This window comes from Phasianus colchicus, chromosome 1, assembly GCF_987193195.1.
Source record: "Phasianus colchicus chromosome 1, bPhaCol1.hap1.1, whole genome shotgun sequence".
Classification (NCBI taxonomy): domain Eukaryota; kingdom Metazoa; phylum Chordata; class Aves; order Galliformes; family Phasianidae; genus Phasianus; species Phasianus colchicus.
This window is the reverse complement of record NC_143436.1, coordinates 88101573-88124163: the sequence shown is the minus strand read 5'-3', so window position 1 is coordinate 88124163 and position 22591 is coordinate 88101573. Positions and strand designations below refer to the sequence as shown.

At 37.3% G+C, this 22591-nt stretch overlaps 1 protein-coding gene across 14 annotated transcripts in view; it reads right to left on the bottom strand.

Annotated features, from left to right (window-relative positions):
* The window catches only part of LOC149919821 (uncharacterized), a 682202-nt gene that overhangs the window by 430890 nt on the left and 228721 nt on the right, over positions 1-22591 (bottom strand). For 12 of the 14 annotated variants that reach the window (XR_016471781.1, XR_016471773.1, XR_016471770.1 and 9 more), the window contains one exon: positions 9936-10057. Coding sequence is in view for 1 of the 14 variants with exons in the window: in XM_090151789.1 (XP_090007915.1) it covers positions 9054-9111; positions 9936-10057 (180 nt within the window). In the remaining 13 variants the exon portion in view is untranslated. Of the gene's footprint in view, positions 1-9039; positions 9112-9935; positions 10058-17480; positions 17637-22591 lie in introns of those variants that run through there. The other 2 variants (XR_016471776.1, XM_090151789.1) reach the window with 2 other exon arrangements.

The window sequence follows — 22591 nt, the reverse complement described above, 5'->3', positions numbered from 1 at the left end:
AAAGAACAAAATACAGAAAGCTAAATCTCAGTCATCTCAGAAGTGATGTTTCACAAGTGTAGTTCGGGGGACCAGTTATTATTATTATAAATACAACAGAGCACCATTAAATTTGTTAACACTGATAGGTATCTAGCTTGAGGCCATACACTTGAAGCAATTGTAGGTAAAAATCCTACTCAGCTTTTAAGTGTTACAACATTAAATGGTTTTGTTATCTTTCCATTTCCAGAGCAGAAAAGTAACTTAGTTCTTCCTCCAGGAATCAAGACAATTAGTCATCTGCAGACATTATGTTTTGTTTTTTTCCCCTAACAAAATAAAAATTTCCTAATTATCTTTAAAATATTTGTAGCTTATCTTGCTTTTAAATTTAATGAGAGGAAACGTGCCAGATTAGAATTAAATGCATCTTACTTACCTGGCCTTTTATCTTGGTCAATTCTGGCCTACTGTTTCTAATGTTTCACTACTTTTTACTGCCATCTTCCCTCTCTTCCTTTTAAAGTTTGTGTGATCTTGATGAATTGACAGATTTATGTGACTGTTCTGGACAAGTATACACTGTTTGGAATCTTACTAATCTAAAAATGTATTTTATGCCTTGCTTTCATTTCAAATCTGAAGTTGCTTCTTATACAAGAATTCAGGATAGTAAGCAATTAAAAATATCCCAAAATGAATGCTGACCCAGCTTTTGCCCCATTGGCTTATTTTTTGCAACCATAAGTGTTGGCACGTGCAGCATCACATTCTTAAGAAACAATTTATTTTATTGCTAGCTCTGCCACTACTTTCGCCCAGAATTTATGCTTAGATAAGCATACATCTACCCCTGAAGTATTTAGGTAAGTTGTCAAGACTTGCAAGTGATGAGATGAAAAAACACATCATTTTAAAACAATCATGAAATAAGTGCCTTTAAGAACAAATGTACACACTGGTACAATATCCCTGCTGGTGGTCTCTTTATATAGCCCACTCATACTCATTCAATGTTTTCCCTTTTCATTTGGGAGCTCTCTTACTGCACATCCCCTAAATGGTTTTGAGCAGTTCATGAGTTAGCCCAGAGGAAGCAAAGGAAAGGCACCAAAACTTCTTAAATTCAAATAACAAGTTCAGGCAAAATGTTGGTTCTTTTTAGGTTTAAGTTGGAAGCAGGAACAATACTTTGCACTTTCTGTGCTAACCTGGAGGTCCTTGCAGTTTTCTGCCCCACAGTGAACTACTTGCATGTGAATACCTCTAACCTGCAGTGCAAAATGACACTTCTTGCTTCTAAGTACAGATGAAGGGAAACTATCTTGGATTTATCTCTGCCAAAATTACAACGGAACTGTCACACTATAAATGTCAGGTTCCTGCTGCAGCTTTTAAAATGTTTAGATGCTTTAAATTTATACTTTGTCCTTTTATTTTTCAAGAGAAGTAATTTATTTCCCTGCTTCCAGCTTTTCAGTCCTAGATAGCGCTGAACAACAGTGAACTCCACAAAAATAATCCTAGCAAATGCCACAACTTTTTCAGTGAGGGGTTTTTGATATGTTTTCCCACCACCTTCTGCCCCCTTTCAGGACCTCTGAAATCAACCTTTAGAAGCATAAATGTTCAAGAATGGAAGGAAGAATGGACAAAATGTGTAGAAGCAGAATATGGAATTTGAGTACATGTTTTTAAAAATCACCTCTGAGTGATCCAAACCATGGTACTTTAACTAATAAGATAGTTAAAAAGCTCAGTAAAACAATCAGAATACACAGAATGTACAGTTCTGGATAAAATCAAGAAATTTGGAAGAATATCAATAAACATCAAAAACACTTGAAGAATATTATGTGGACCATGCCTCTAATACTGAAAGCAGTTGCCAGCAAACAAATTTTTAATACTGCTTGCCACTCAACCAACCAGTGATAACTTTAGTCTTGCCTTCTATTCCATCCCCTTTCATCTGTTAACTTTAATATCTTGCATATGGAGACCACTCCAACAGAGTTGGTGGTTTCCAATATTCTAATTTTCTAGGTGATGTCCCTCCAGAGCAATAAAGAAATGGCCTCAAATACACATTTGTTACCTCTGGACTACAAACAAAGCAAAGCTTGTGCTAAAGATGGATTCTGTATCATTCTGTACATGTTCTCAGGAACACTGCAAATACATTAAAGCTCTCCTCTCCTCTACAAGTTGCTTTCTGCAAGACTATAAAACTAGAAGTCTTACTCTATGTCATTAACATATTTCTCATAAGATATAACTTAAAAAGTTGGAAGACCACAACTGAGATCTCTGCTCTTTGCTCTGGCAAAGGAGGAATCCCTACAAAACAGGACAGGAATGAATTACGCTTCAGCCAGAGCTTTCTTGAGATGCTGGTCCAAGACTGCACAATAAATCATCCTTACCTCAACAAATTCAAGATGCTGCAGTATGCACAGCAAAGGGTGTGTTTTTAAAAGCAAGCTGAACCTCCAAACCTAAAGCGTCGTGTCAAAAATCAGGAAAAAAAGAACCCCCCACAAAATACACACACACAAAAACGGTTGCCTCCTCCAGAAGAAAATCTAGGCTGAAAACAGCAATAGCTATTCCAATACAAACAATGACAACAAGGACATGATCTGCACATACTAACAATGCTAGAGGGTCCATTTGTCAAGAAAGGTATTTGTTTTGAATTATTCACTTAGTTTCTCAGTTAATTAATTCCAAGGATCTGGCTTTTACATGCAGGCTATGATTTTTCAAGCTGTTTAATTGTGGTTACAAAAGATGAAATTCTCTTTCTCATTTTGAAGCTGAAACGGAAATCATTGCAAAAAATAATAAAAAACAGTATCAAAAGAGCTATAGATCCCAGAACTGGCAGCGAATTAACATGGCTTAATAAAATTCATGGTGGGATTGCTATAGCTGCTGTTACCTAGAGGAGCATAAACATATTGACTTGTGCTCCTTCACACAGAGTCCCTCAAATGTCAGCATTCAGATAAGCCTATGGCTATAAGTAAAGAAAGAAATGTTGATTTTTCTCTGTTAGAAATATATTATCCCACTTGCGTTTCAGCAGTTTACAGACAAGCAAAGCATGGCTGTAAAAATGGACAGATAAAAAGGCAGGGCATGGACCAGGGCTTCTTCCAGTTGCTTGAGACTTAGGAGAAACTGCCAGCACTTGAGGTTCACTCATTTACTGCCATCTCCAAACAAAGCCACTGCAATCCCCATGCTAAGCACCATCTTCTGTGTGCTTTCCCTACATATAAAAAGGCACTTCACTCATTTGTCTTAAGCGCGCATACTGGTTTTTACCTGTGTTTTTCAAAGCAACACTCCAAGTACTGTCATTCTACTGTACACTCCACTTTTAAGATCCTCCTACAGAAACCCAAAATAGTTTGTAAGATCTGTATGTAAGCCTTGTTTCTCTGTAAGGCCTCAAAGAGAATTTATATTCATACTATATGCATGCATCTCCCCTCTGTGGGATATTGCCAGCTGAGCTAAGGTTTCTTCACCATCTAATCCAAGCACATCAAAGCATCTTAGCAGCACTGGAATGAATAAGTATAGGCTTTCATGACATAATTTATACACATATATAATGTGATGAGCCAAAGGCATCTGCAGTCCCGCAAACTTTCAGAACTTGGGTGCTGCAGTTTAGTCCATCTTGTGAGGCTTCACAGTGATTAAGCCAACTCTCCATGTTCCCTGGCAGGACACAAATTGGTCTTAGTGAGGCTGTCAAAAAGTGATGCCACAGTAGTGTCCCTACTTCTGCCACTTCCAGGAATCTGGGCAAAGCCATCCAGTTGGCTCAGTGAAGGCAACACATTTGGGATGTGTTTTACCACCATGTCAGGCAGATGCACACCTACCAGCATTCAAAGAAAGCTGGCATCCTCAAATGCCTGAGTAAGTTCATATCTGCAGAAGAAGTTACATATATTTTGATATTTGATCAAATCATTCAAAGTTAGGCTTCAGAAACAAGTAAGTATTAGTTGCTTTTTTTTAGCTCAGATGCTACACATTGTTTCTTTTGTAGTGAATATCTTCCAAATTAAATGATTGTAATCTTTTCCTCCACAAGTCCACACCTTGTATATGATCTGGAAGTGAGCTTTACATACACAAAAGAAATACAAAAACAGTGAAGAATCGGATGCAAATGAATTTCTAATTCAGAAAGGTCAAACTGTTGTCATATCACTATTTTACAGTAAATACAGCCTGTTCACTTCTTATCCCTCAAATCACATCTTGGGCTCACAAAAACAAAGATATTCAAGGAGCTACCAAACTCTTGGAGGCAGATATATTCTCTATCTGAAGCCATGACATTTCTAGGTGTGCTTTTAGGCATGATGTAGATAGTTTCTTAAAGAGCTTCACATAAATAATCTGAATCCTTTCAGTTTAAGTGACAGAGTAATTCATCAGAAACCTTTACAAGGTTTCAGCAGGACAGACATAGAACCTGTGTGATTTCTATATCTGAATTTACAATGGTAATAGCTGACTGAGGAGTTTTTTGGACAGTACTTCAATGTCTTTACTCTGGACTTCATTCTGATGCTATAGTGGAAACAGTCTTCCTCTGGACATCTGGATTTAAAGAACACTGAAAACCCAGTCCTTGGCATGTGAAAATGCTATTTAATATTTTGTGGAACTACTCAGCAAATCTTAAAAAAAATAAATAAAAAATAAAAAATTGTGATAACAGTACCCCAGGTGGCAACACTATAAAAATAATTGTACTGCTCAGGTGGAAACATTGCACGTCTGTAAGGAAAGCTTTAACTGCCAAAATAATCACCATCATCTTAGCCAAAGTTTTGCTTCCTCTACAGGAAAGGGGGAAAAAAAAAAAAAAAAAAAAAAAAGGCATTTTCAATGATTATATCCTCAGACGAGTTCTTCATCCTGTTAAGCCAAACTTAATTGCAAGTCACTGCTTTGTCCACACAGCTCCTGGAAACTGCTGTTTGAGTGCCTCCTTTCCTGACAAACTCTGGCTTGGGTATATCAGCACAACAATCAGATCTCCCTACTTCCCTTCTACCTTTAGCCAGTTCTCAAGTCTTACAAGCTCCAGTTACAGCCAGCTACAAGGAAACATGAGTAGGAGGCTCCAGAGCTGCAATTCCTATACGTTTACACCTGGGATATGGTTGTATCTACTCCTGCTTTTGCTTCCAATGAAACAAAGCCAAACAGCAAATAAGTAAATGCACCACTTTTAAAAAGAGAAATGATTGCCAATAAGCCCACATCACACAGAAATGGATGCTGCTGTTCTCTGCAATTCACAGCTAATGAGTACTGGGATTGGTTTTAAAGAAAATATCAAAGAAAGTTGCCCTAGATTAGGATTTAGCTCTTGAAAATGTTATACTTTTGACTAAGTCACCTTTTAACTTAGTGAAACTCTATCAAAGGACTTGTTGAACAGCCAGCGGGAAAATAGTATGGTGAAACATTCTGCTTGACTCATGTCTGTATATGAAAGTGTAAAAGTGATTTCTTTTAACATTTTTGTGTTATTTACATTAGCTACCAGAGAGAAGAGTGACAAGCCAAAGAACTAGCTAGCTGGTTTCCTCTCCAAAGTTCATATTCAATTAATCAAATATTTACCTCCCCTTTTTTTAAGCTCAATCATACAACTAGTTCTGTGCTCCATGCAGTAAAATTCAGATTTGAAGAACACTTCAGAGAAGCAATACATCATTTTTATACTTGGTGACATGGTAAGCCTGAATCTTTCAGACTGCCTTAGGCTAGGATCAGAAAGAAGGAAGCAAAGCCAGAGCCGTTAGTTTCATGGACTGTTTTGATCCAAGTAACAGGGAAACTCTGATCCACTCAGTTGCATCTTTTCATGTGTCTGCAGTACCAGTTAGACAAAAATGAGAAAAATAATTATCTTTTAAATTTTTGTCCAAGTATCATTAAAGTCCATCACTTGAAAATAATTCTAAGAATAAAAATCAAACTTAATATGAAAACCAAGAACAGCTTAAACTGTATCATCACAGTAGAAGAAAAATAATAATTTGCTCCCCAAGTAAAGTGCTATCCTTCTAGGCAAATTTTTAACTGCATATTGTCTGTGTAATTAAAACATATTAAAGACATAAGACTTCTTCACCAACAGAAGTCCAACTGCCATTTGCCTATAGTCTCTTTCCATTAGAAAAAGTACATGCATAGATTGCTTTACAGACTTCCTATGAGCAACCCAAACCAAGCAATTGCAATTCAAGCCCTAATATCTAGTTAAAATGATGCCTAGAGTTACAGTCCTGATTTTTTTCACAGTGAGTTGCAAAGCTTGTTTTCCCAATGTTCTTTACAATACCCTTGTAAATTAGTAGTTCAGACTGTCAGATACCATTTCCCCATTCAACAAATGGCCTTACACCAGCTTCTTTAGAGTTTTCACAGCCAGCACGGGGAAGACAGAAGTAGATAAATTTAGACTATGAAAATTAGTTGAAACCCACGCAATACAAAAACAACTGTACTTCTTGGAAGCCATGTGTTTCAGTTGCAAAATTTGTCCCAAAGCCTGTGCAGACAGTTTTACTGGGAAAATGATAACAAAACAAAAACAACCACCTTAACACTTCAGAGATTTTCATGTATTTTAGTTGACACGTGAGTACTAGTCTCATTATACATTTTCATTGTAATTTCTGCTTCCAAATCCCTTAGGCCCATTTTCAAACTCTGCTGAATTACTATCACTGTATCTTCCTTTACCAAACAGCATATGTATAAAGGCAGCTATACTGAAAAACTGAAGAAGTGTTTGCAAACTTAATCTCCATTTTCTTATATGAGGTATTGCTATGACAACGTACTACCACACTACAGCTCCAGCAATGCAGGAAGCACTATTCATTTCTACAGTACTTTCTTCTACATTCTATCAGGTTTCCAATTTCCTGTATTACTTACTTTGAATTCTTGTGAATCCAGTTCAGTTGGTGTTTTAATTTTCCCAGGTCTAATGTATTCTAACTTATTTTACATCCTCACAGAAGAAAAAAAAAAAAAAAAAAAAAAAAGCCATCTATCATAGTCTCCAATGTATGATCTTTTCTGAGAAACTATACCTACAGACAACTCTTTTCAGTTCTTAGCAACATCAACTTCACCTAACAACTCTTCTTCTTCAGGTTTTCCAACAGCTTCAATGACCCTTGGCTTTACTGCAGATTTGTTGTATACATTTTTTAAAATATCCTGCATATTTAACTAGATTTCTCATGTTTCATTTACTACTTTTCCTTCCTGAAGTTTCTGTACTTCACTAACATTTTCCTTATACTTTTTGTATTCATTATTAACTTTTGCTTTCAATATATTATACTTCAAATAAGCCAAGTCTTATTTATACTTCAAATACACTTCCTTTCTTTTTTTTATCAGTTAATTAAAAGACAAAAACCACTTTCTTCCTCTCAGTGTGCTTCTCCCACCTCTTTCTCTAGTCTCATACAGTTGATCAGAGTACAGAAAGAACAAGTTTTGTTGAAAAACAATTCCTTTGAAAACAGAAGCCCACAACGAAGGTGAAAGGATTTTGGAGAACAAAACTTATTTGAAGGACTGCCAAAAGCAACAGGTTAGCAACAACAACTCTCAAAAAACTTCAACAACCATGGAGGAGACCAAAAGCAACATGAAGGGTATCCAGAAAAAAACCTCAGAGATATGGAAAGTAATGTCCTGAGAACAAAGAATTCAGGTTGCTACTTTTATGGAACTCATTTCAATTGGCTAAATAGCTAACACGAATTTAAGGCAATTATGAAAATAAAGATGAAAAATATACGCACAAGCACTTCCCAGCAAAACAAAACTGAAATATGTTTAATGAGTAACACAGACTATCTGCTAGAAGTTCAGTCTCCAGCCTCTAGCTTCAGTGCTTAGCCTCCATTCCCTTACTGGTTTCTGTAGGGAACATAACAAATTAACACACTGTTTTTTTGCAGGATGTGAATATCTGCCTATTATGTATTAGAATGAAAACCACCCACACAGATTTCAAGTAGAACATCAAATGGCCATTAAGGAGAAAGAGGATGCTTATTAAAATTTCCTAAACAAACAAAAGAAATGCAATGGTTCTGCACTGCATCAGTATCATCTAGACCTCCTTAGTGACAGTTTTGGAAATATATCCAGTTCATAATATTTTATTAGTCTACATAAAACATGTGATTTATCTCTTCCAGAAAGCCTCTTACTGTTATTCTTAGACCCAGTATTAAATTAGACTTTCAAGCTTACGTTCCTGGTATTTGCAAAGAAATCATGTGTTTAAATTGTTTTTATGTCCAGAGCATTACCAGGATATAACTTTCATGATCAACATGTATTCCTAATAACACTCTTTCCATCCTTGCTTCACGTTATGTTATAAACTGTATTCTGGTGCCTGTCCTCTAGTCAATGTACCGAAGGTATCCCAGGTATCCCCTGTCTGCTACAGATAAGCTGAGTGCTTCCTGCTCTCTTTACAACCTCTATCCCAACTGCATTTAACTAACTAACTAACTAGCTAAGACCAGTGATATCTAGAATAATACTTTGATTTCTCCTGCTCAGGTACTACCAGTGACTACACACAGGATCCAGAAGATGCAGCATCTACCCGAAGCCTCATATTCAGATCAAACCAATTACATTTTGAATTATTTGATATCTGATATGTAACCTTCATAAGTGTAACTAGTTCAGGTATAACAAAACATCATGCCAATTCACCATCTTCTATAGGCCAAATTGATTTTCATTTCACCAACAGCCTGCATATTGTAAAGTGTATGAGTCAGAGAGCTTGTGCTGTTGACAACTCTTAGAACATCACCAAAATTTCTGATTTTATCCTCTCCTGATTTTTCACAGGCATTTCTCTAGTATAAAGGGTTTAAGCAAATTCTCCAAAAATAGTTCCAGAATATATTGTACGGATTATTTGCCAAATATGAGCTCTATCTGGTTTGAGCTGTCTTTTCTCTCCAGTCCTACCTAGTATCTTCTTCCAGATTTTGCCACAGTATGTGCCAGAAGTTCTGCAGGCTTCTAAGGAACAGAAAAGAAAGACCAGCAAGTAAAATATCCAATAATGTTATTTTTGCCCAGGAGGTCCTATCTGCACAGAGCTGTCTGTCTTCACTAGAGTTGTTTGCTATCTATGTCATACGACAACAGAGCAGGAGAAGGAAATATCATGCTGTACTAAAATTTTAACCTGTCCCTGCTGGGCTGGAAATCCCAGTGGTACTGTTCAGGTTTGACAACACTGTATGAACCTACACTCTTTCTTGGAGCTGATGATAAGCTCATGCACAAGTATGCTAAGTGTTACCAGCCTACCATAATGTCAATTTTATTTAGGAGAGTTTTTGACAGTTGGTAAAATAATGCATTACAAGAACATCCAGTCATCAGAGAGGCAGGCTTAATTTCAATACTCAGACCAGCACTATTGTGAGTATATCAAGATAATAAATAGAAATTATCCAGGATCATTCTGTATGCATTTAACTCATTTCTGATGACAGTAGGATGGGAAAACAAATATATCATTTACTTACCTGTATAGAAGTGCTTAGTCAAGACATGATGAATATAGTCATCTTAGAAAAGACACTTAAGACTCTATTGCATTGATATTCTTGGAAACTCATTTACTAAATGCAGTTTATATAGAACACATTTTTCCACAACATTTTCATTTCTTTATTTGACTTAAACAAAAGAAAAAGAAGAAGAAGAAAAAGCTAAGGTTGTAGAGCAGAAAAAAACACACTCTCAATTAAAATTGCTAAGTCAGAAGAAAAAGAGATGATAGTTCAAAAGAGGATAAAAGTAGGGGTGTAATTAGAGTCAAACAATCTTCTTACCTGGAAAGCAGCAGAAGAATGATTTCACTGTATGTTGAAATCTTAATGCACTTGACAGCAAAATAGTTTATTGCATTTCTTGGGGGGAATACATTCATGTGTTGCACTTCATTTACAGTCACCTAAAAATAGAGAAAGCAACATCTAAGGAACTACAACTGGATTTCAGTGAAGAAAATGCCTTAAGAATAAGCAGAAAATAATCCCAGGCTTCCCCACAGATTTACACCTTTGTAATTATCTATCTGTTAACTCTTGTTTGATTCAAAGATGTAATTAAAAACCCCTTGCCTGTACAGAATTTCATAAATCTCAACTTTGAACTGGAATAACACCACTCATGATCCTTCTGGAAAATCTCAGCTACAGTGTATCAATGCATCAGTTACTCTTCTCTTATTTTCTAGACTTCAGCATAAACCATGAAATACAGAGTGACTTTTCAATACGCAAATAGCAAAAAGCTCAGCATTGTCTGCAGCACTGTGCAAACTTCACAAATCCGGAGAAAACTGTTCACCTGATAACAGCCCTTCTTGGAAGATAGTATGAGAGCTCTAAAAGTATATACCATGCTAAAGAAGAACTGAATAAGACATTAGTAGCAGTGGCATTAGTAGATGTCATGGTTCATATCCTAAAATTTTTACATATGTTGACTACTTTATGGAGTGGATATTATGCACAGCATTCTCCAATATCCTGTTTTACAAACCGTCAGTTCAAAATACTAAGCTTTACCAATATATTCAGAATTTGTCCAGGGATTTCCCTCAGCACGTTACTCTGCTGTTTCTACTAAAGGAATTAACTCAGCCAAAAGCTTCAATCTGTATCCACCCCTTGCTCAAACCCCATCTTCACTAATGAAAACAGTTCTCTATGAGACTAAGGTTTCATCATATGTAAGTGCAGTATGTGCTACACTATGTACTGTTTCATACAATCAAGAATATCCTGAGTTTGCAGAGACACACAAGAATCATTTCCTGGCCCCACACAGCACCACCCAAAATCCAAACCCTATGTCTGAGAGCAGTATCCAAATGTTCCTTGATCTCTTGGGCCTGCACTCCAAGCACTGAGCAGCCCGTTCCATGCCCGCCGCCCTCTGGTGCAGACCCTGTCCCTAACCCACAGCTGCCCCTCCTCTGACACAGCTCCATGCCGTTCCCTCGGGCCCTGTGAAGAGCTGCAGCCTCCATCAGGCCTCCCCTCAGCTCCTCTGGGCTGAACAAACCTCAGCTGAACAAACCTCATCCACTAAGCTCTCTAGATTCTTCACCATCTTTGTAGCCCTCCTTCGGACACTCTCTAATAGCTTTATGTCCTTTTTGTATTAAGGTACCCAAGCCTTCACATGCTACTCAATGTGAAGCCAGACCAGCACCCTACCCCTGACACCCAGCTGAATGGGTAGTGGGTATTCAAGCAGGGTTTGCTATGGATTAATATGCTCCTGAATATGCAATGTGTGCTCTTTTACTGCTGGGTCCTTTATTAAACTACCTGAATATTAGTGGTTCTAAATTGATATGATTAAGGTTTAATGAACTACTGATTAGCACTAATGAACACAACTGAACACACATTTTATTAAATGATTTGTCTCTTTTGAAATGAAAGTAATGTTGGGCCCATTAATAAAAATTATTTGGGTCATTTCTGAGCAACTGTTACACTCCTTGGAGAAAAAGGATAGAAATCAGTCAGTATGCAATCTTATTAGCTTTTACATACATCTAATGCTTCAATAGTTCGAGTTCACAGTATCTATTTTCTAGGTTTAGTAAGGTCAGAAAAAAATTTAGATAAGTCTATATAAGTTTCTTTTGACATGACTCATTTGTCTCTATGACCTGCCAGGATCAGAAGTTATATATCATGCAGGAGACTTTGTCCCCTAGTTTTAAGTAATAAAATGAGCCTAACTGGGAAAACACACACAAAAAAAAACCAACAACTACAAAAAACAACCCATGGTTAGAGAAATAATTATTTCTTCATATTATAGTATGTTTTCTGTATCTTCTAGCCCAAAGTTTTTGGAACCAACATGTAACAAACACAATCCTTCATCCACAAGACCCAACACTAATTTACCTATAATCCAAAGGTTTAAAGTTGGAAACGGTTTCCAATGCTCTTTACAGAAAGACTGAGGAAGCATTAAAGAATAACTACTCTCCTCATATGAGGATAAAATGGAGTTGTTTGTCTTACAGAACAAAAATAAATCATAGAGTATATGTAAGTATTCTTGAATCTGCTATGACCAGTGATGAAAATGTTGCTTTTAGCTTACTGTTTAGTAACCTATGTCTCGTGATATCCAAAATTACATGTTAGGTAATTAAGATATCATTAAAATTAAAAAAATTAAAACAAAACAAAAAACAAAAAATGGTTCCCCAGTTCCCAAATAGTTTCCTGTTTCCAACTGGAACTCAAATCATATACAAAGGAGGAAGGAGTAACAAGAACAGTGACCAGGACAGTCTTCTTCAAATGCTGCATAATCTGACAGGTAACATAAACAGACAAAGAACCTCCAAGGACTAAAAAATGATTTTTTCTTTCTACTTTCATAGACTCTGATGTTCACCATTCCAAGAGCATAGTAAACCTCAAGTCAAATCAGTATACTTCTACATGAGTCACCTGCCATCAATGTGTTACATTTAAGGCTCTGATGATGAGGAGGAAGCTTAAGGAAACCAGACACACACCAATTGCAAAGTTCATAGCATAGCACAGGAAAAAAAAAAAAAAAAAAATCAACAGGCACCTGTTGACTTAAGAGAGTCTTCTCCAGTGCAAGCTTCATTATAGTTTTTAAATCACTTATCCCTTTGTTAAAGCATATCCTATCACTCTCAAAGAAACCTCAAAAATAGAGCTAGGGATTTAAAAAGTATATATAATATAAATCCTCTTACGTAAACAGCCAGACCCACTATCTCTCACATATTAGGTGAAACAATTAATGTAGAAAAATTGAAATAGAAATAAACTAATGAGACCTTAACAGGATAATTTCCATATAGTTCAGTATAGTGGGCTAAATGCTGCTTCAAATTGCTCAAAAGTGAAATCAGAAGAATTCACACGCATTTCAGTGGAGCTGCTCTGCATCAAGAAGAGAGAAACTGATGGCAGAATTTGACCTATCGCCAGTCTCAAAATAGATTTTGAGATTTTTAGTCCATCTATCATATCTATCATAGTCTCAAAATAGATCTCTTCCTAGAAACTTTGAAAGTTTCATGCGTAACATAAGAAGAAAAGACAGCACATGTACAGGGACACAGCCTCCATCACAGCTTAGGGAAATCACTGGGAATCTCCCTAAGGACTTCAGTCTTTGAGCTGCTTTTACTGTTGAAGGGAGAATGTTGATAGTCACCTTTTCTACTTTATGAATGAACACCAAGGGAAGAGACTCTCCCTTTTGATATTGATTATTCATAGCGCTGTAAAAGCACTTGGATGAAACTGAGGAAAATCACCCCAAACCTTTGTTACAAGGGTCACTGAAGCAATGAAGCTACTTTGGGAGTTGGAAAGGCCTTACAACTGTTGGCAGTGGACATTACTACTTCATAGTTTTTATCATTTCTGTTATTGGTATTCCACATCATAACATCTTGTAGTGCACTGAGAGCTAAAGAGTTAATGCTCTAGTTCTGTGGATTATTAATAGTTCTGGGTTTATCTTTCTCAAAGAAAGAACTACAAAGAATTCACTGTTCTGTTTCTTTTTACCTTTCTGTTTAGAGGTAAAGATAAAACTTATTGGGAGTCACTAGACAGCCCTTCTTTTTCTGCTCGTCTCTGCAGTGAGTGCTCCCTAACTGTCTTGCCTTCAGCATTAGAGTAAGGCCTGTGGTTTTTTGGACACACTCTCCCTCATTTTATTTGATTTATTAGCTTCAATTCCAATTATATTGTATTCTACTGTGTTATCTCGCATTCCACTATCATATTTCGTAAATGAGTTTTTTTCCCTTAGCTCATTGCCACTGTTTTGCTCTTAGATCCATCTCAAGGCATGGGCCGTGGGTCCCTCTGCCCCATCTAGTCATGGAACCAAGCTGAACCAGGCCAGAACTGTGACAGCTACCACTTTTAAAAAGCTTAGTGCAGGTTTCAGCATGCACCAGTGGTGAAAGTGGGACTTCAGAGGGAATAACATCCCTTCAAAATCTTCTGTAATCTCCTGAGCATCCCCTGTTCAAGACTCCTTTGTTTCCAGGAGGAAAGAATTTGTCCTTACTTAATATGTAGAGAGTTCTTCAATACCAACACACACAATTTATATTTGTTATCTTTTCACCTGTTTAAGCAGACAGTCTTCCTTATTGTTTACAGAGAAAACATTCATTTTCATTTGTGGATTAAGACATCACTGCTTTAAAGAGTACTAACCAAATTCAAACCCTACGTTACAGAAGCCAGCTTTAATTAAAAAGCAAAGAAGAAAATTAATATGTGCTTTCCACTTCCAGAAGTATAATCCAGAGAAGAACACTAGAGAAGAAGGAGGTGGTTTTAATTTTTAGGGTCTTCATCAAAATTGCTATTATTAAAATCACAGGAATTAACTAAGAAGTAGGCTGCTCTGAAGTTTAACTTAATTAACCAATGCATTGGAAGAATGTGTGTAGTGCAAATATGTATATTCTGCAGGAAAATAAAAAGCACCCATGTTTTTAAGAAACAAATAGTATAAAATATTTACATGAGGACTGGTGTTGAATATGTGCTAGATCAGACTTTATAGAGCTTTAAAAACATTAACTGTTTGGGATTAACCAGCAACTTAACTAACCATTAACTTCTCTATAAGAAAGTTTTTGATAATATACAGACTGTTGCTAGGTTCTACCAGCACTTGTGATGGGTTTTTAGTTTATTCCACAGCTAAAATTGTTTCTAAGACTATGATCGTACTGAAGTTATGAATGAGCATAACCCCAAACTAAAAGATTTGTAATAACACATCAAGAACTTTACTCAACCTTGTCCCTTGGAAAACTATGTTAAAAAATGAAACTTTTAGGGCTTATAACATAAAATGAAGAGGTAGGACTTAGGCATTTGAAACCACTGCTTAACTGGCTAGCTATAAATCTTAAAAAGATGCACATGATTTGATATAAAAAGAACATCAAATAAATTTTTCAGATGACTATATTTACAAAATTTTCCCTTGAACTTATAGTAAGCATTAAGTTTCAGCAACACGTTGTTTCTTTGTTAATTTTTTAAGAACACATTAAGAATTCACTTCATTTTAAAAAAGATTTCTCGGAGGCTGGAAACAGCCAAGACAAAATCAAGGTCTTAGGAACAAGAAATTTGATTACATCTTCATTTCTGAGGGTGAAAAAAAGAAATTCTGGATTATCTCAGCATCTTACAAGGGACAAAACACTGAAGTTATGTATCCAAAGCAATATATTACTCATGAACTGTATAATGTGCATCTCTAACTAGTTATTCCCCCAGAATGTAACACAACGGCTCTTCTTTTAGGGCATGTAAGAATAAAAAACAAGATAGTTAAAGAACTGAATCAAAGCTCCTGGTAAATTTTACAAGAATTTACATTATCATGAAAAAGTGAAAAGACTAAAATAGTTTCAGCTGTTCAGACAACAAGAGTAGCATGGCTACATTTAACAAAATTATATTATTTTCCTTTAGGTAAGATGCTTCCCCTATTGAAACTTCCTTACTTATGTTAGATAGTTGATGGCTGCATACTCTTCAAGACACTTCTACACTTCTATACGGTCTGAGCAGCAGCCTGAAATCCTCATGGGACATTTCTGAGCTTGTACCACACAAGCAATGGGTCAAAATATTTACTTCAGACAACAACCATGAAACTTCATTTGCAGCTGCTATTTTCTTTCTAATTAAAGACTCATTTCAAAGCAGAGTGGAAATAATGTGTCTGCTATGGTTAATATTTAATCAGTAGTCTAGCATGCCAACCATGTATGCCTTGTAATAGCCCAGGGTCAGTGCCCTGGCTCCCACTGGGATAGCATATGGCTGTGTCCAGAAGACTGGAAGCCACAAATGACCTATCGTGGGCTAAGTGATCATAGGAATCAATGAGGATACTAATTATTAGGTTTGAAGAGCTGACTCATTCGTTGTGGGAGCGAACATTATCTTAACAACCTTGAGTGTTTCACATCATAATGTGAGATATGTTATTATTAAAAGAAAAAAATCAGATTTAAATGATGCAGTTTTGATCCACTTAAAATCTTGGCCTGTACATGTGTACGTGTTAATTCTTTCCTTTCTTACCCAGTTATAGAAGGATTCTCTCACATCTGTTTCTGCAAATGAAAAGTTTCTCAGATTTCACAAGCACCAGAACTGTTCTTTGAAGTACAGAACTTAAGAAGCATTTAGTCAAACATTTCTCTTTCAGGGAGAATACACATGTATATAATACAACATCTCCTGAACTATCAAGCCCAGACTCCCTGCTCATGTATGCTGCAAAACTAGACGCCTATCCGTAAGCTGCCCCTGAGAGCCTAGCATCTCCCTTTGCTGTGTTCCTCCAGCAGCTCAGTACATTTTCCCAGTACATTCAAAATCCTGATAAAAGAAAACCTCATTACAGTTTGTATACTGATATCTCAGAAAGTAATTTTGTCTGAAAGAGAGGCTGCACTCTAGAGAGTGCACAATCCCACCTTTTGTAGCAGGATGTTAGGCAGATAGGATATCATAAAACACGTCAAGAATCTTTGCTGGAAGAGGAGGGAGATATAAATAAAACTGGTTTAAGAAAGTCATGGATAGCTGTGAACAACAGCTCATCTTCCATACTTAGCATCAAGCCAATGATTAAGGTGAAGCTGGAAATAATTGCTATTACTGAAGCCAATTGTATGACACATTTAATACTTAAAGACTGTATAAAATTCAGACTCAAATAGCATTTCATAGAGTCACAGAATTGCCCAAGTTAGAAAAGACCTTAAAGATCATCAAGTCCAACCACAACCTAACCATACTACCCTAACTCAAACAACCCTCCGCTAAATCATGTCCCCAAGCACCACAACCAAATGGTTTTTAAGCACATCCAGGGATGGTGACTCAACCACCACCCTGGGGAGCCTCTTCCAGTGCTGAACAACCTTTCTGTAAAGTTTTTTCCTGATATCTATAAAGAAGTTTTTCCTGATATTCACAGGCAGCCCATTCCTTCTTCCTGAACAGAAACTGAACTTTCTTCTTTCTCTTCTCATTTGTAGTAGGGCAGTGTATCTACTGCACAAAAAGGACTGAACTCAGCATGCACTCTTCTACAGAAAAGAACTATAGCTTTAAATTCTTCTCCCTCCATTGCAGAATAGGCTACTGGTAAGGCACTTCCCAAAATACAGATCAGTATTTCAGGTTCACTCAGCGAACATGGGACAAAATGATTATTAGCATACTAATCTAACAGAGATCTCCGGCAGTGACAACACCTGCATCAGCATATTCTGGTGATCCCAGAGGTACCTCGGAAGACAAACACAGGCACGATCCCGCTCCTGCTCCCGGCTCCGTACTGAGCACACTCTGTCTCTCTCTCTCTGCTTTTCGCAGCGGAGCGGGCCGAGGAAAGAAGCTTTCCCCGCAATCTGCTCGCAGGGCACGGCCAGCACTTCACCCCCAGAGCAGATCCTGCAGCTCTCATCTGCTCTGTGTCTTCGCGCGGCTCCTGAGAAAACCGAATTCATGACCCAGGACAACTCAGTGCAGGTCTTTAGTCCCCTCTAGTGGCTGAATTGCTTTCCAATGATCCGAGCTGCTGCGGCTGCCATGGCGTTAACTCCTACCGGCCTTTCAGCTGGAGCCTGCACCTTTAATTCCTACATAACTTATTCCTATGGACGAGTCACCCAAGAAATAAATGTCCTTTCTTTTATTATGAACTGGCTCATATGGTGTCGACAAAGGCTCCTCACAGACAACCATCTCTGGAGCACGGCTGAAAAGAGATGCGGCATCGCAGCCCAGGGTTGACACTTAATCTAGGCAGTTCACTTTCTGTAAAGCAATTTGCTACCCATGGATGAGCTATCTTACAAAATTAGAAAACTACTGGTATAATTATCAAGAAGTGAGGAAGCATTCCAGAACATACACGTTTTTCTCCAGCCATCCAGCGCTATTAGGTGGAAGAGCTTGAGGAGACTTATCAAATTGGGAAAGATTCAGCATGGGACACGCTATTTTTCTAGTAAAAAAGATACAGCCTTCCCTCACTTTTCTTTCAGCCACTGGAGACTTCAATTCTGCAGCTGGATCCCAGCCAGACTACGAGGCACTGTGAAAAACAGCCCTGATTTCGTTGAGGCTCCACGCTGAAGCAAGTGGCATGGACTAATCTTGGGATTTCTATCATTGCAAGTCATGCAGTAAATGGGCTTTCTACTCAGCTCACTTCTAGAAGTTAGGAAATTATATGAGAACCTCAGATTTCTCCTAGTTCTGTTCCTACGAGCCTTAGAGAAAGGCTTCAAAGAAAAACTCCTGAAGACTAAAGAAATAGAAACAAAATGAAGCAGTGCTGCTCTTCAGAAAAGTAGACATTTAATTTGGTTTATATCATTTTAATTGTAGATGCATGATCAGAGTTATCAATACTAGATACAGGGCCTGTTTTATGATCAGCAAGAAGCTTGAACCAGAGAAATCACTGGCAGAGAAAAAGAGGAAGAAATTACTTTTGACTTAGATGCACATGTTCTCAAACACCTTAAAAGAAAGGCAATTCTAGAATATATGTATTTGTTCTCTTTCTGTGTAACTCATGCACTTTCTAGTAGGGTGAGGAGGAATCCTCCTTCGGGTGCATGCATAGCTCTCATTTATCCCTCAAGTAAGCAAATTCATTATGGAGGAAGGTGGGCAATCTACAGCATCCCATGCACTCCTCTTTCATAGAATCATAGAATGGCCTGGGTTGAAAAGGACCACAATGATCACCTGGTTTCAATCCCACTGCTATGTGCAGGGTCACCAACCACCAGACCAGGCTGCTCAGAGCCACAAACCAACCAGGCTGAAGATGGTGTGTATGCGTGGAGAATTACAGCACAGCAAATCCCATGTGGCCATATAGTTCTTCTCTGATCTCAGCCTCTGGTGGGATTTTTCCATTCTACACATTGTTCAGAACTCGCTACAGTGATTTCTAATGTTCCCTAATTGTGTCAGATGCTTATACAAATGACTATTTCTCTGGCTTTGTTTTCCCAGAAATTCTTCCAGTTTTACTTTTAGTGGAAACACTAGTACTGAAATACCTGTGTGGAAGGAATAGAACTTTTTAGTCCAGTGAAGTTAGTCCTTTAAACAAGCAAAAACAACTACTAGTTTATTCCAACATTGCTACATAATACACTACCCTTATGACTCTATTACATAGACTATCTTAGGTACTGATTTCAGTTAAAAAAAAAATAAATCAAAGATAACTTATTTGTCTTTTATATTTTAATGACATCTCATTTCACTAGAACCCTTTTCATCATTAATAATCCATATAAAAGCTAATTGTCATTAATAAAGCATAAAAATAGAGGGCAAAAGACACAGAAGGGAAAGATCGCAGCATGGTCATTGCTCTGAGTCCCATCTCCTAGATTTACCAGGTGCTCGACCAACCTGAATTTGTTCAGTATATTATGTTACTGAAGGTCTACAGAGAGAAATTATTATCTCAAAGCACAATTCTACAGAAAGACACCCTTGTGTAGAAAGAAGAATGATTCCTTATTTAATCAATGAAGGAAAAAAATAAAGCACAGAGAGGTTAAGTGACTCATCAAGGTCACACAAAAGAGGCTGATTCTGCTCATAATTAAACTTGCTTTAATGTTAGCAGGAATGAGATTAGATCAAATTAAAGACAGAGTTGCCATCAAACTCAGGTCTTGGATTAGCAGAACTCCACCATTAAGGCATGCTTCTTCCAAAAATTACTATTGGAAGGAAGAAGACTGTTTATCTACTTCTTCATCCAATTCAAATACCTTTATGTCTTTTATGTGAGCTAACCAGGTAATCTCATCCTTCATTCTTCCCCCCTCCCCCCACAGACTTAGACTGTTTTAAGCAATTAAACATTTATGCCAGAACAACACAAGCTTGCATAAAGCTACATAATTTATTACTGTTATTACTGTTTGCCTAAACAGGAAAGTAATACTTCAGAGGCAGAAAAACTATTTCTTCAGCTCTGGTGAATAATGCTCTGTAATGTAAGGTAAAGGCCTCAAGATTAGAACAGAAAAACACAGAACTGTTTGGCAATGGCAGTGTTTCATTCAGATCTTGTTACAAAAAATAAATTTGCATTTCAATGCAATATTTTTTGTCAAGCAGAAAGGTTGTTGGTTTTCTTTTTTTTTTTTTTTAATATAGGTGTAACTGAATCACAACAGTTCATTTTAAACTGAATGAAACACTCCAAGTTGATTCAGAGTGGCCTTTATGTTTGTTCAGTCTAATTTACTGACAAGTTTCTGTTCTGAACCAAATTCTTACTTCTGCCTTTGATTTTACAGTTTGGTCATTGAACTGAAAAATCCATTCATCACCTAATTTGATCATGATTTCACAGAGAAGGAACTAAAGCACTGAGAAATTGTGATTTTTTTTCAAGCCAGAACAGGAAGTCTGTGACACAGACAGAAATTGGATCAACCCTGCTAGACCTGTGCTAACAGCATCATGCTTAGATCATCCTTTTTGTCTGTGCCAGTGTATCTGCAGCATTTTGCTTAGCTGTAGCCAACAAATCAAACATGAACTGAAATGAAATGAGCAGAAAGATGCAATTAAAACCACTTGTTTTTCCTCTGACAGCATCAGTTAGGTTTAGGAGAAGAGGACTGAAAAAGAAAAAAGAAAACTCTTTGCCCAAGAAGTTTGTTTGGTTCTTCAAGATACCCAAGATAGCCATGATAAGAAGCATCCAATTGCTCTTGCAGTATGTACCTGTCAAAGCAGGGCTGGTTCTCATCCAGATGGAATGGGAGACTACATGTCCCAGCCATATGAAACCATGCACACATCCATAGCAGATTCAGCTCTCTGAGCAAGAACAAATCCCAAAGGTGCTCAGCTATGCAGACAACACAGCCAAAGTAGAGCAAGAACTTCTCCACTAGAATTCTCTCTTACTGCTGTTGTTATTTCTGTATCACTTGCTCCTGCAGTCAGGATGTTTCAGTTTCTCTCAGTGTTTAAGAAAAAAAGCTCCTACGGACTTCTTTGCACTGGGAAATATCAGGGTTAATACTCCACTGCTGCTTCTTGCCCCATTTCAAACCAGGTAAGGTTGCTCAAGATTTTCCTACATGCCAAGCTTGTCTCAATGAAGACAGATACAAAACATAAAAGGAGGAACATCAGAGTCTCCTGAAGCAACCTGAGAGCCTGCTGCAAGTCTAGTGACACTACTAAAAGAGATGGCAGTGAAAAGCAAATACCCATCTGTACAGATTTCTGCTTAAGCACATCACAAAACATTATGTGAACTACTGCTCCCCTTTCAGTCCTGTTTTCAGCAAACATTTAATTTGCAGAGTTATACCTCTGGATAATGTCTTGTATTATGTTGATTGTTCTTATTTAGGAATAGATCCAAATCACAACATTTGGAGTTAGCATCAACACACCCTGAAAAATTGGGTGTGCATGTATGAAGAACATTTTAGACCAACATTTTTTCAAGATCCCTCATCTGCTCCTATAGTTTAGCCTTGGCAATTTCTTTAATCAGGTTCAGCTATCAAAAGTGCTTGAATCTAAGAATGTGGAATCAAGGCTCAGCAAAAGACCTTTTGGCAGCACCAAAAACTGCACTCTCAAAAATCATGACAATCTCCTGCTGTGTGATTGCTCACAGCAGTTGTCTCAGGCAACCAGGCCACTCAAAAAGAACCATAAGCTCCCATCTGGGCACAACCCAAGTGGAGCAGCAACCATTTAACTCTTCTCACTACAATATCAAAAACACTAGGTGGAAAACCACTGTAGTTATATCCCATAACTAACTAATAAATATTTATATTTTAAGAAAAATACCATATTGGTCTAATTATAATTTATTTACCTGAATTACTATTTCCCTTATGAGGCAAAATTCTTAATAAAAGAAAAGAGAGCGAACATAATATTTACCATGCTTAAGCAGAGTCCAAAGTATCATACTGGCCTTTGGATGAATGGAGGCTGCCCACTACCTTTTCAATTCCTCCTGTTCCAAAGACAATATTTCTTCTTTTGTAACTGGGTTGGCTTTCCTCTCCATACAGCATTGCCAGCTTGTTGAAGGTACTCTTAATGGTTTCAGGACTGAGAGTTTTCTGCAGTTGCTTAATAGAATACAAACAAGAACCAATGCTGCAAATCCACCTGCAAATTATTAGCTTCCTGCATGAGTAAATTCATTGAAATAAGTTCACAAGTATCTCCATTATAGTGTTTGCAGAACCGAAACTTAAGCTAGGAAACATTAAGTCAAGTGCGCTGTTGGATTAGTTGTCTGCAGAGGCAAGAAAAACATCTCCAAACTATGCCTGAAAGTCTTTTACTAACATTAGCAAAACAAGCCA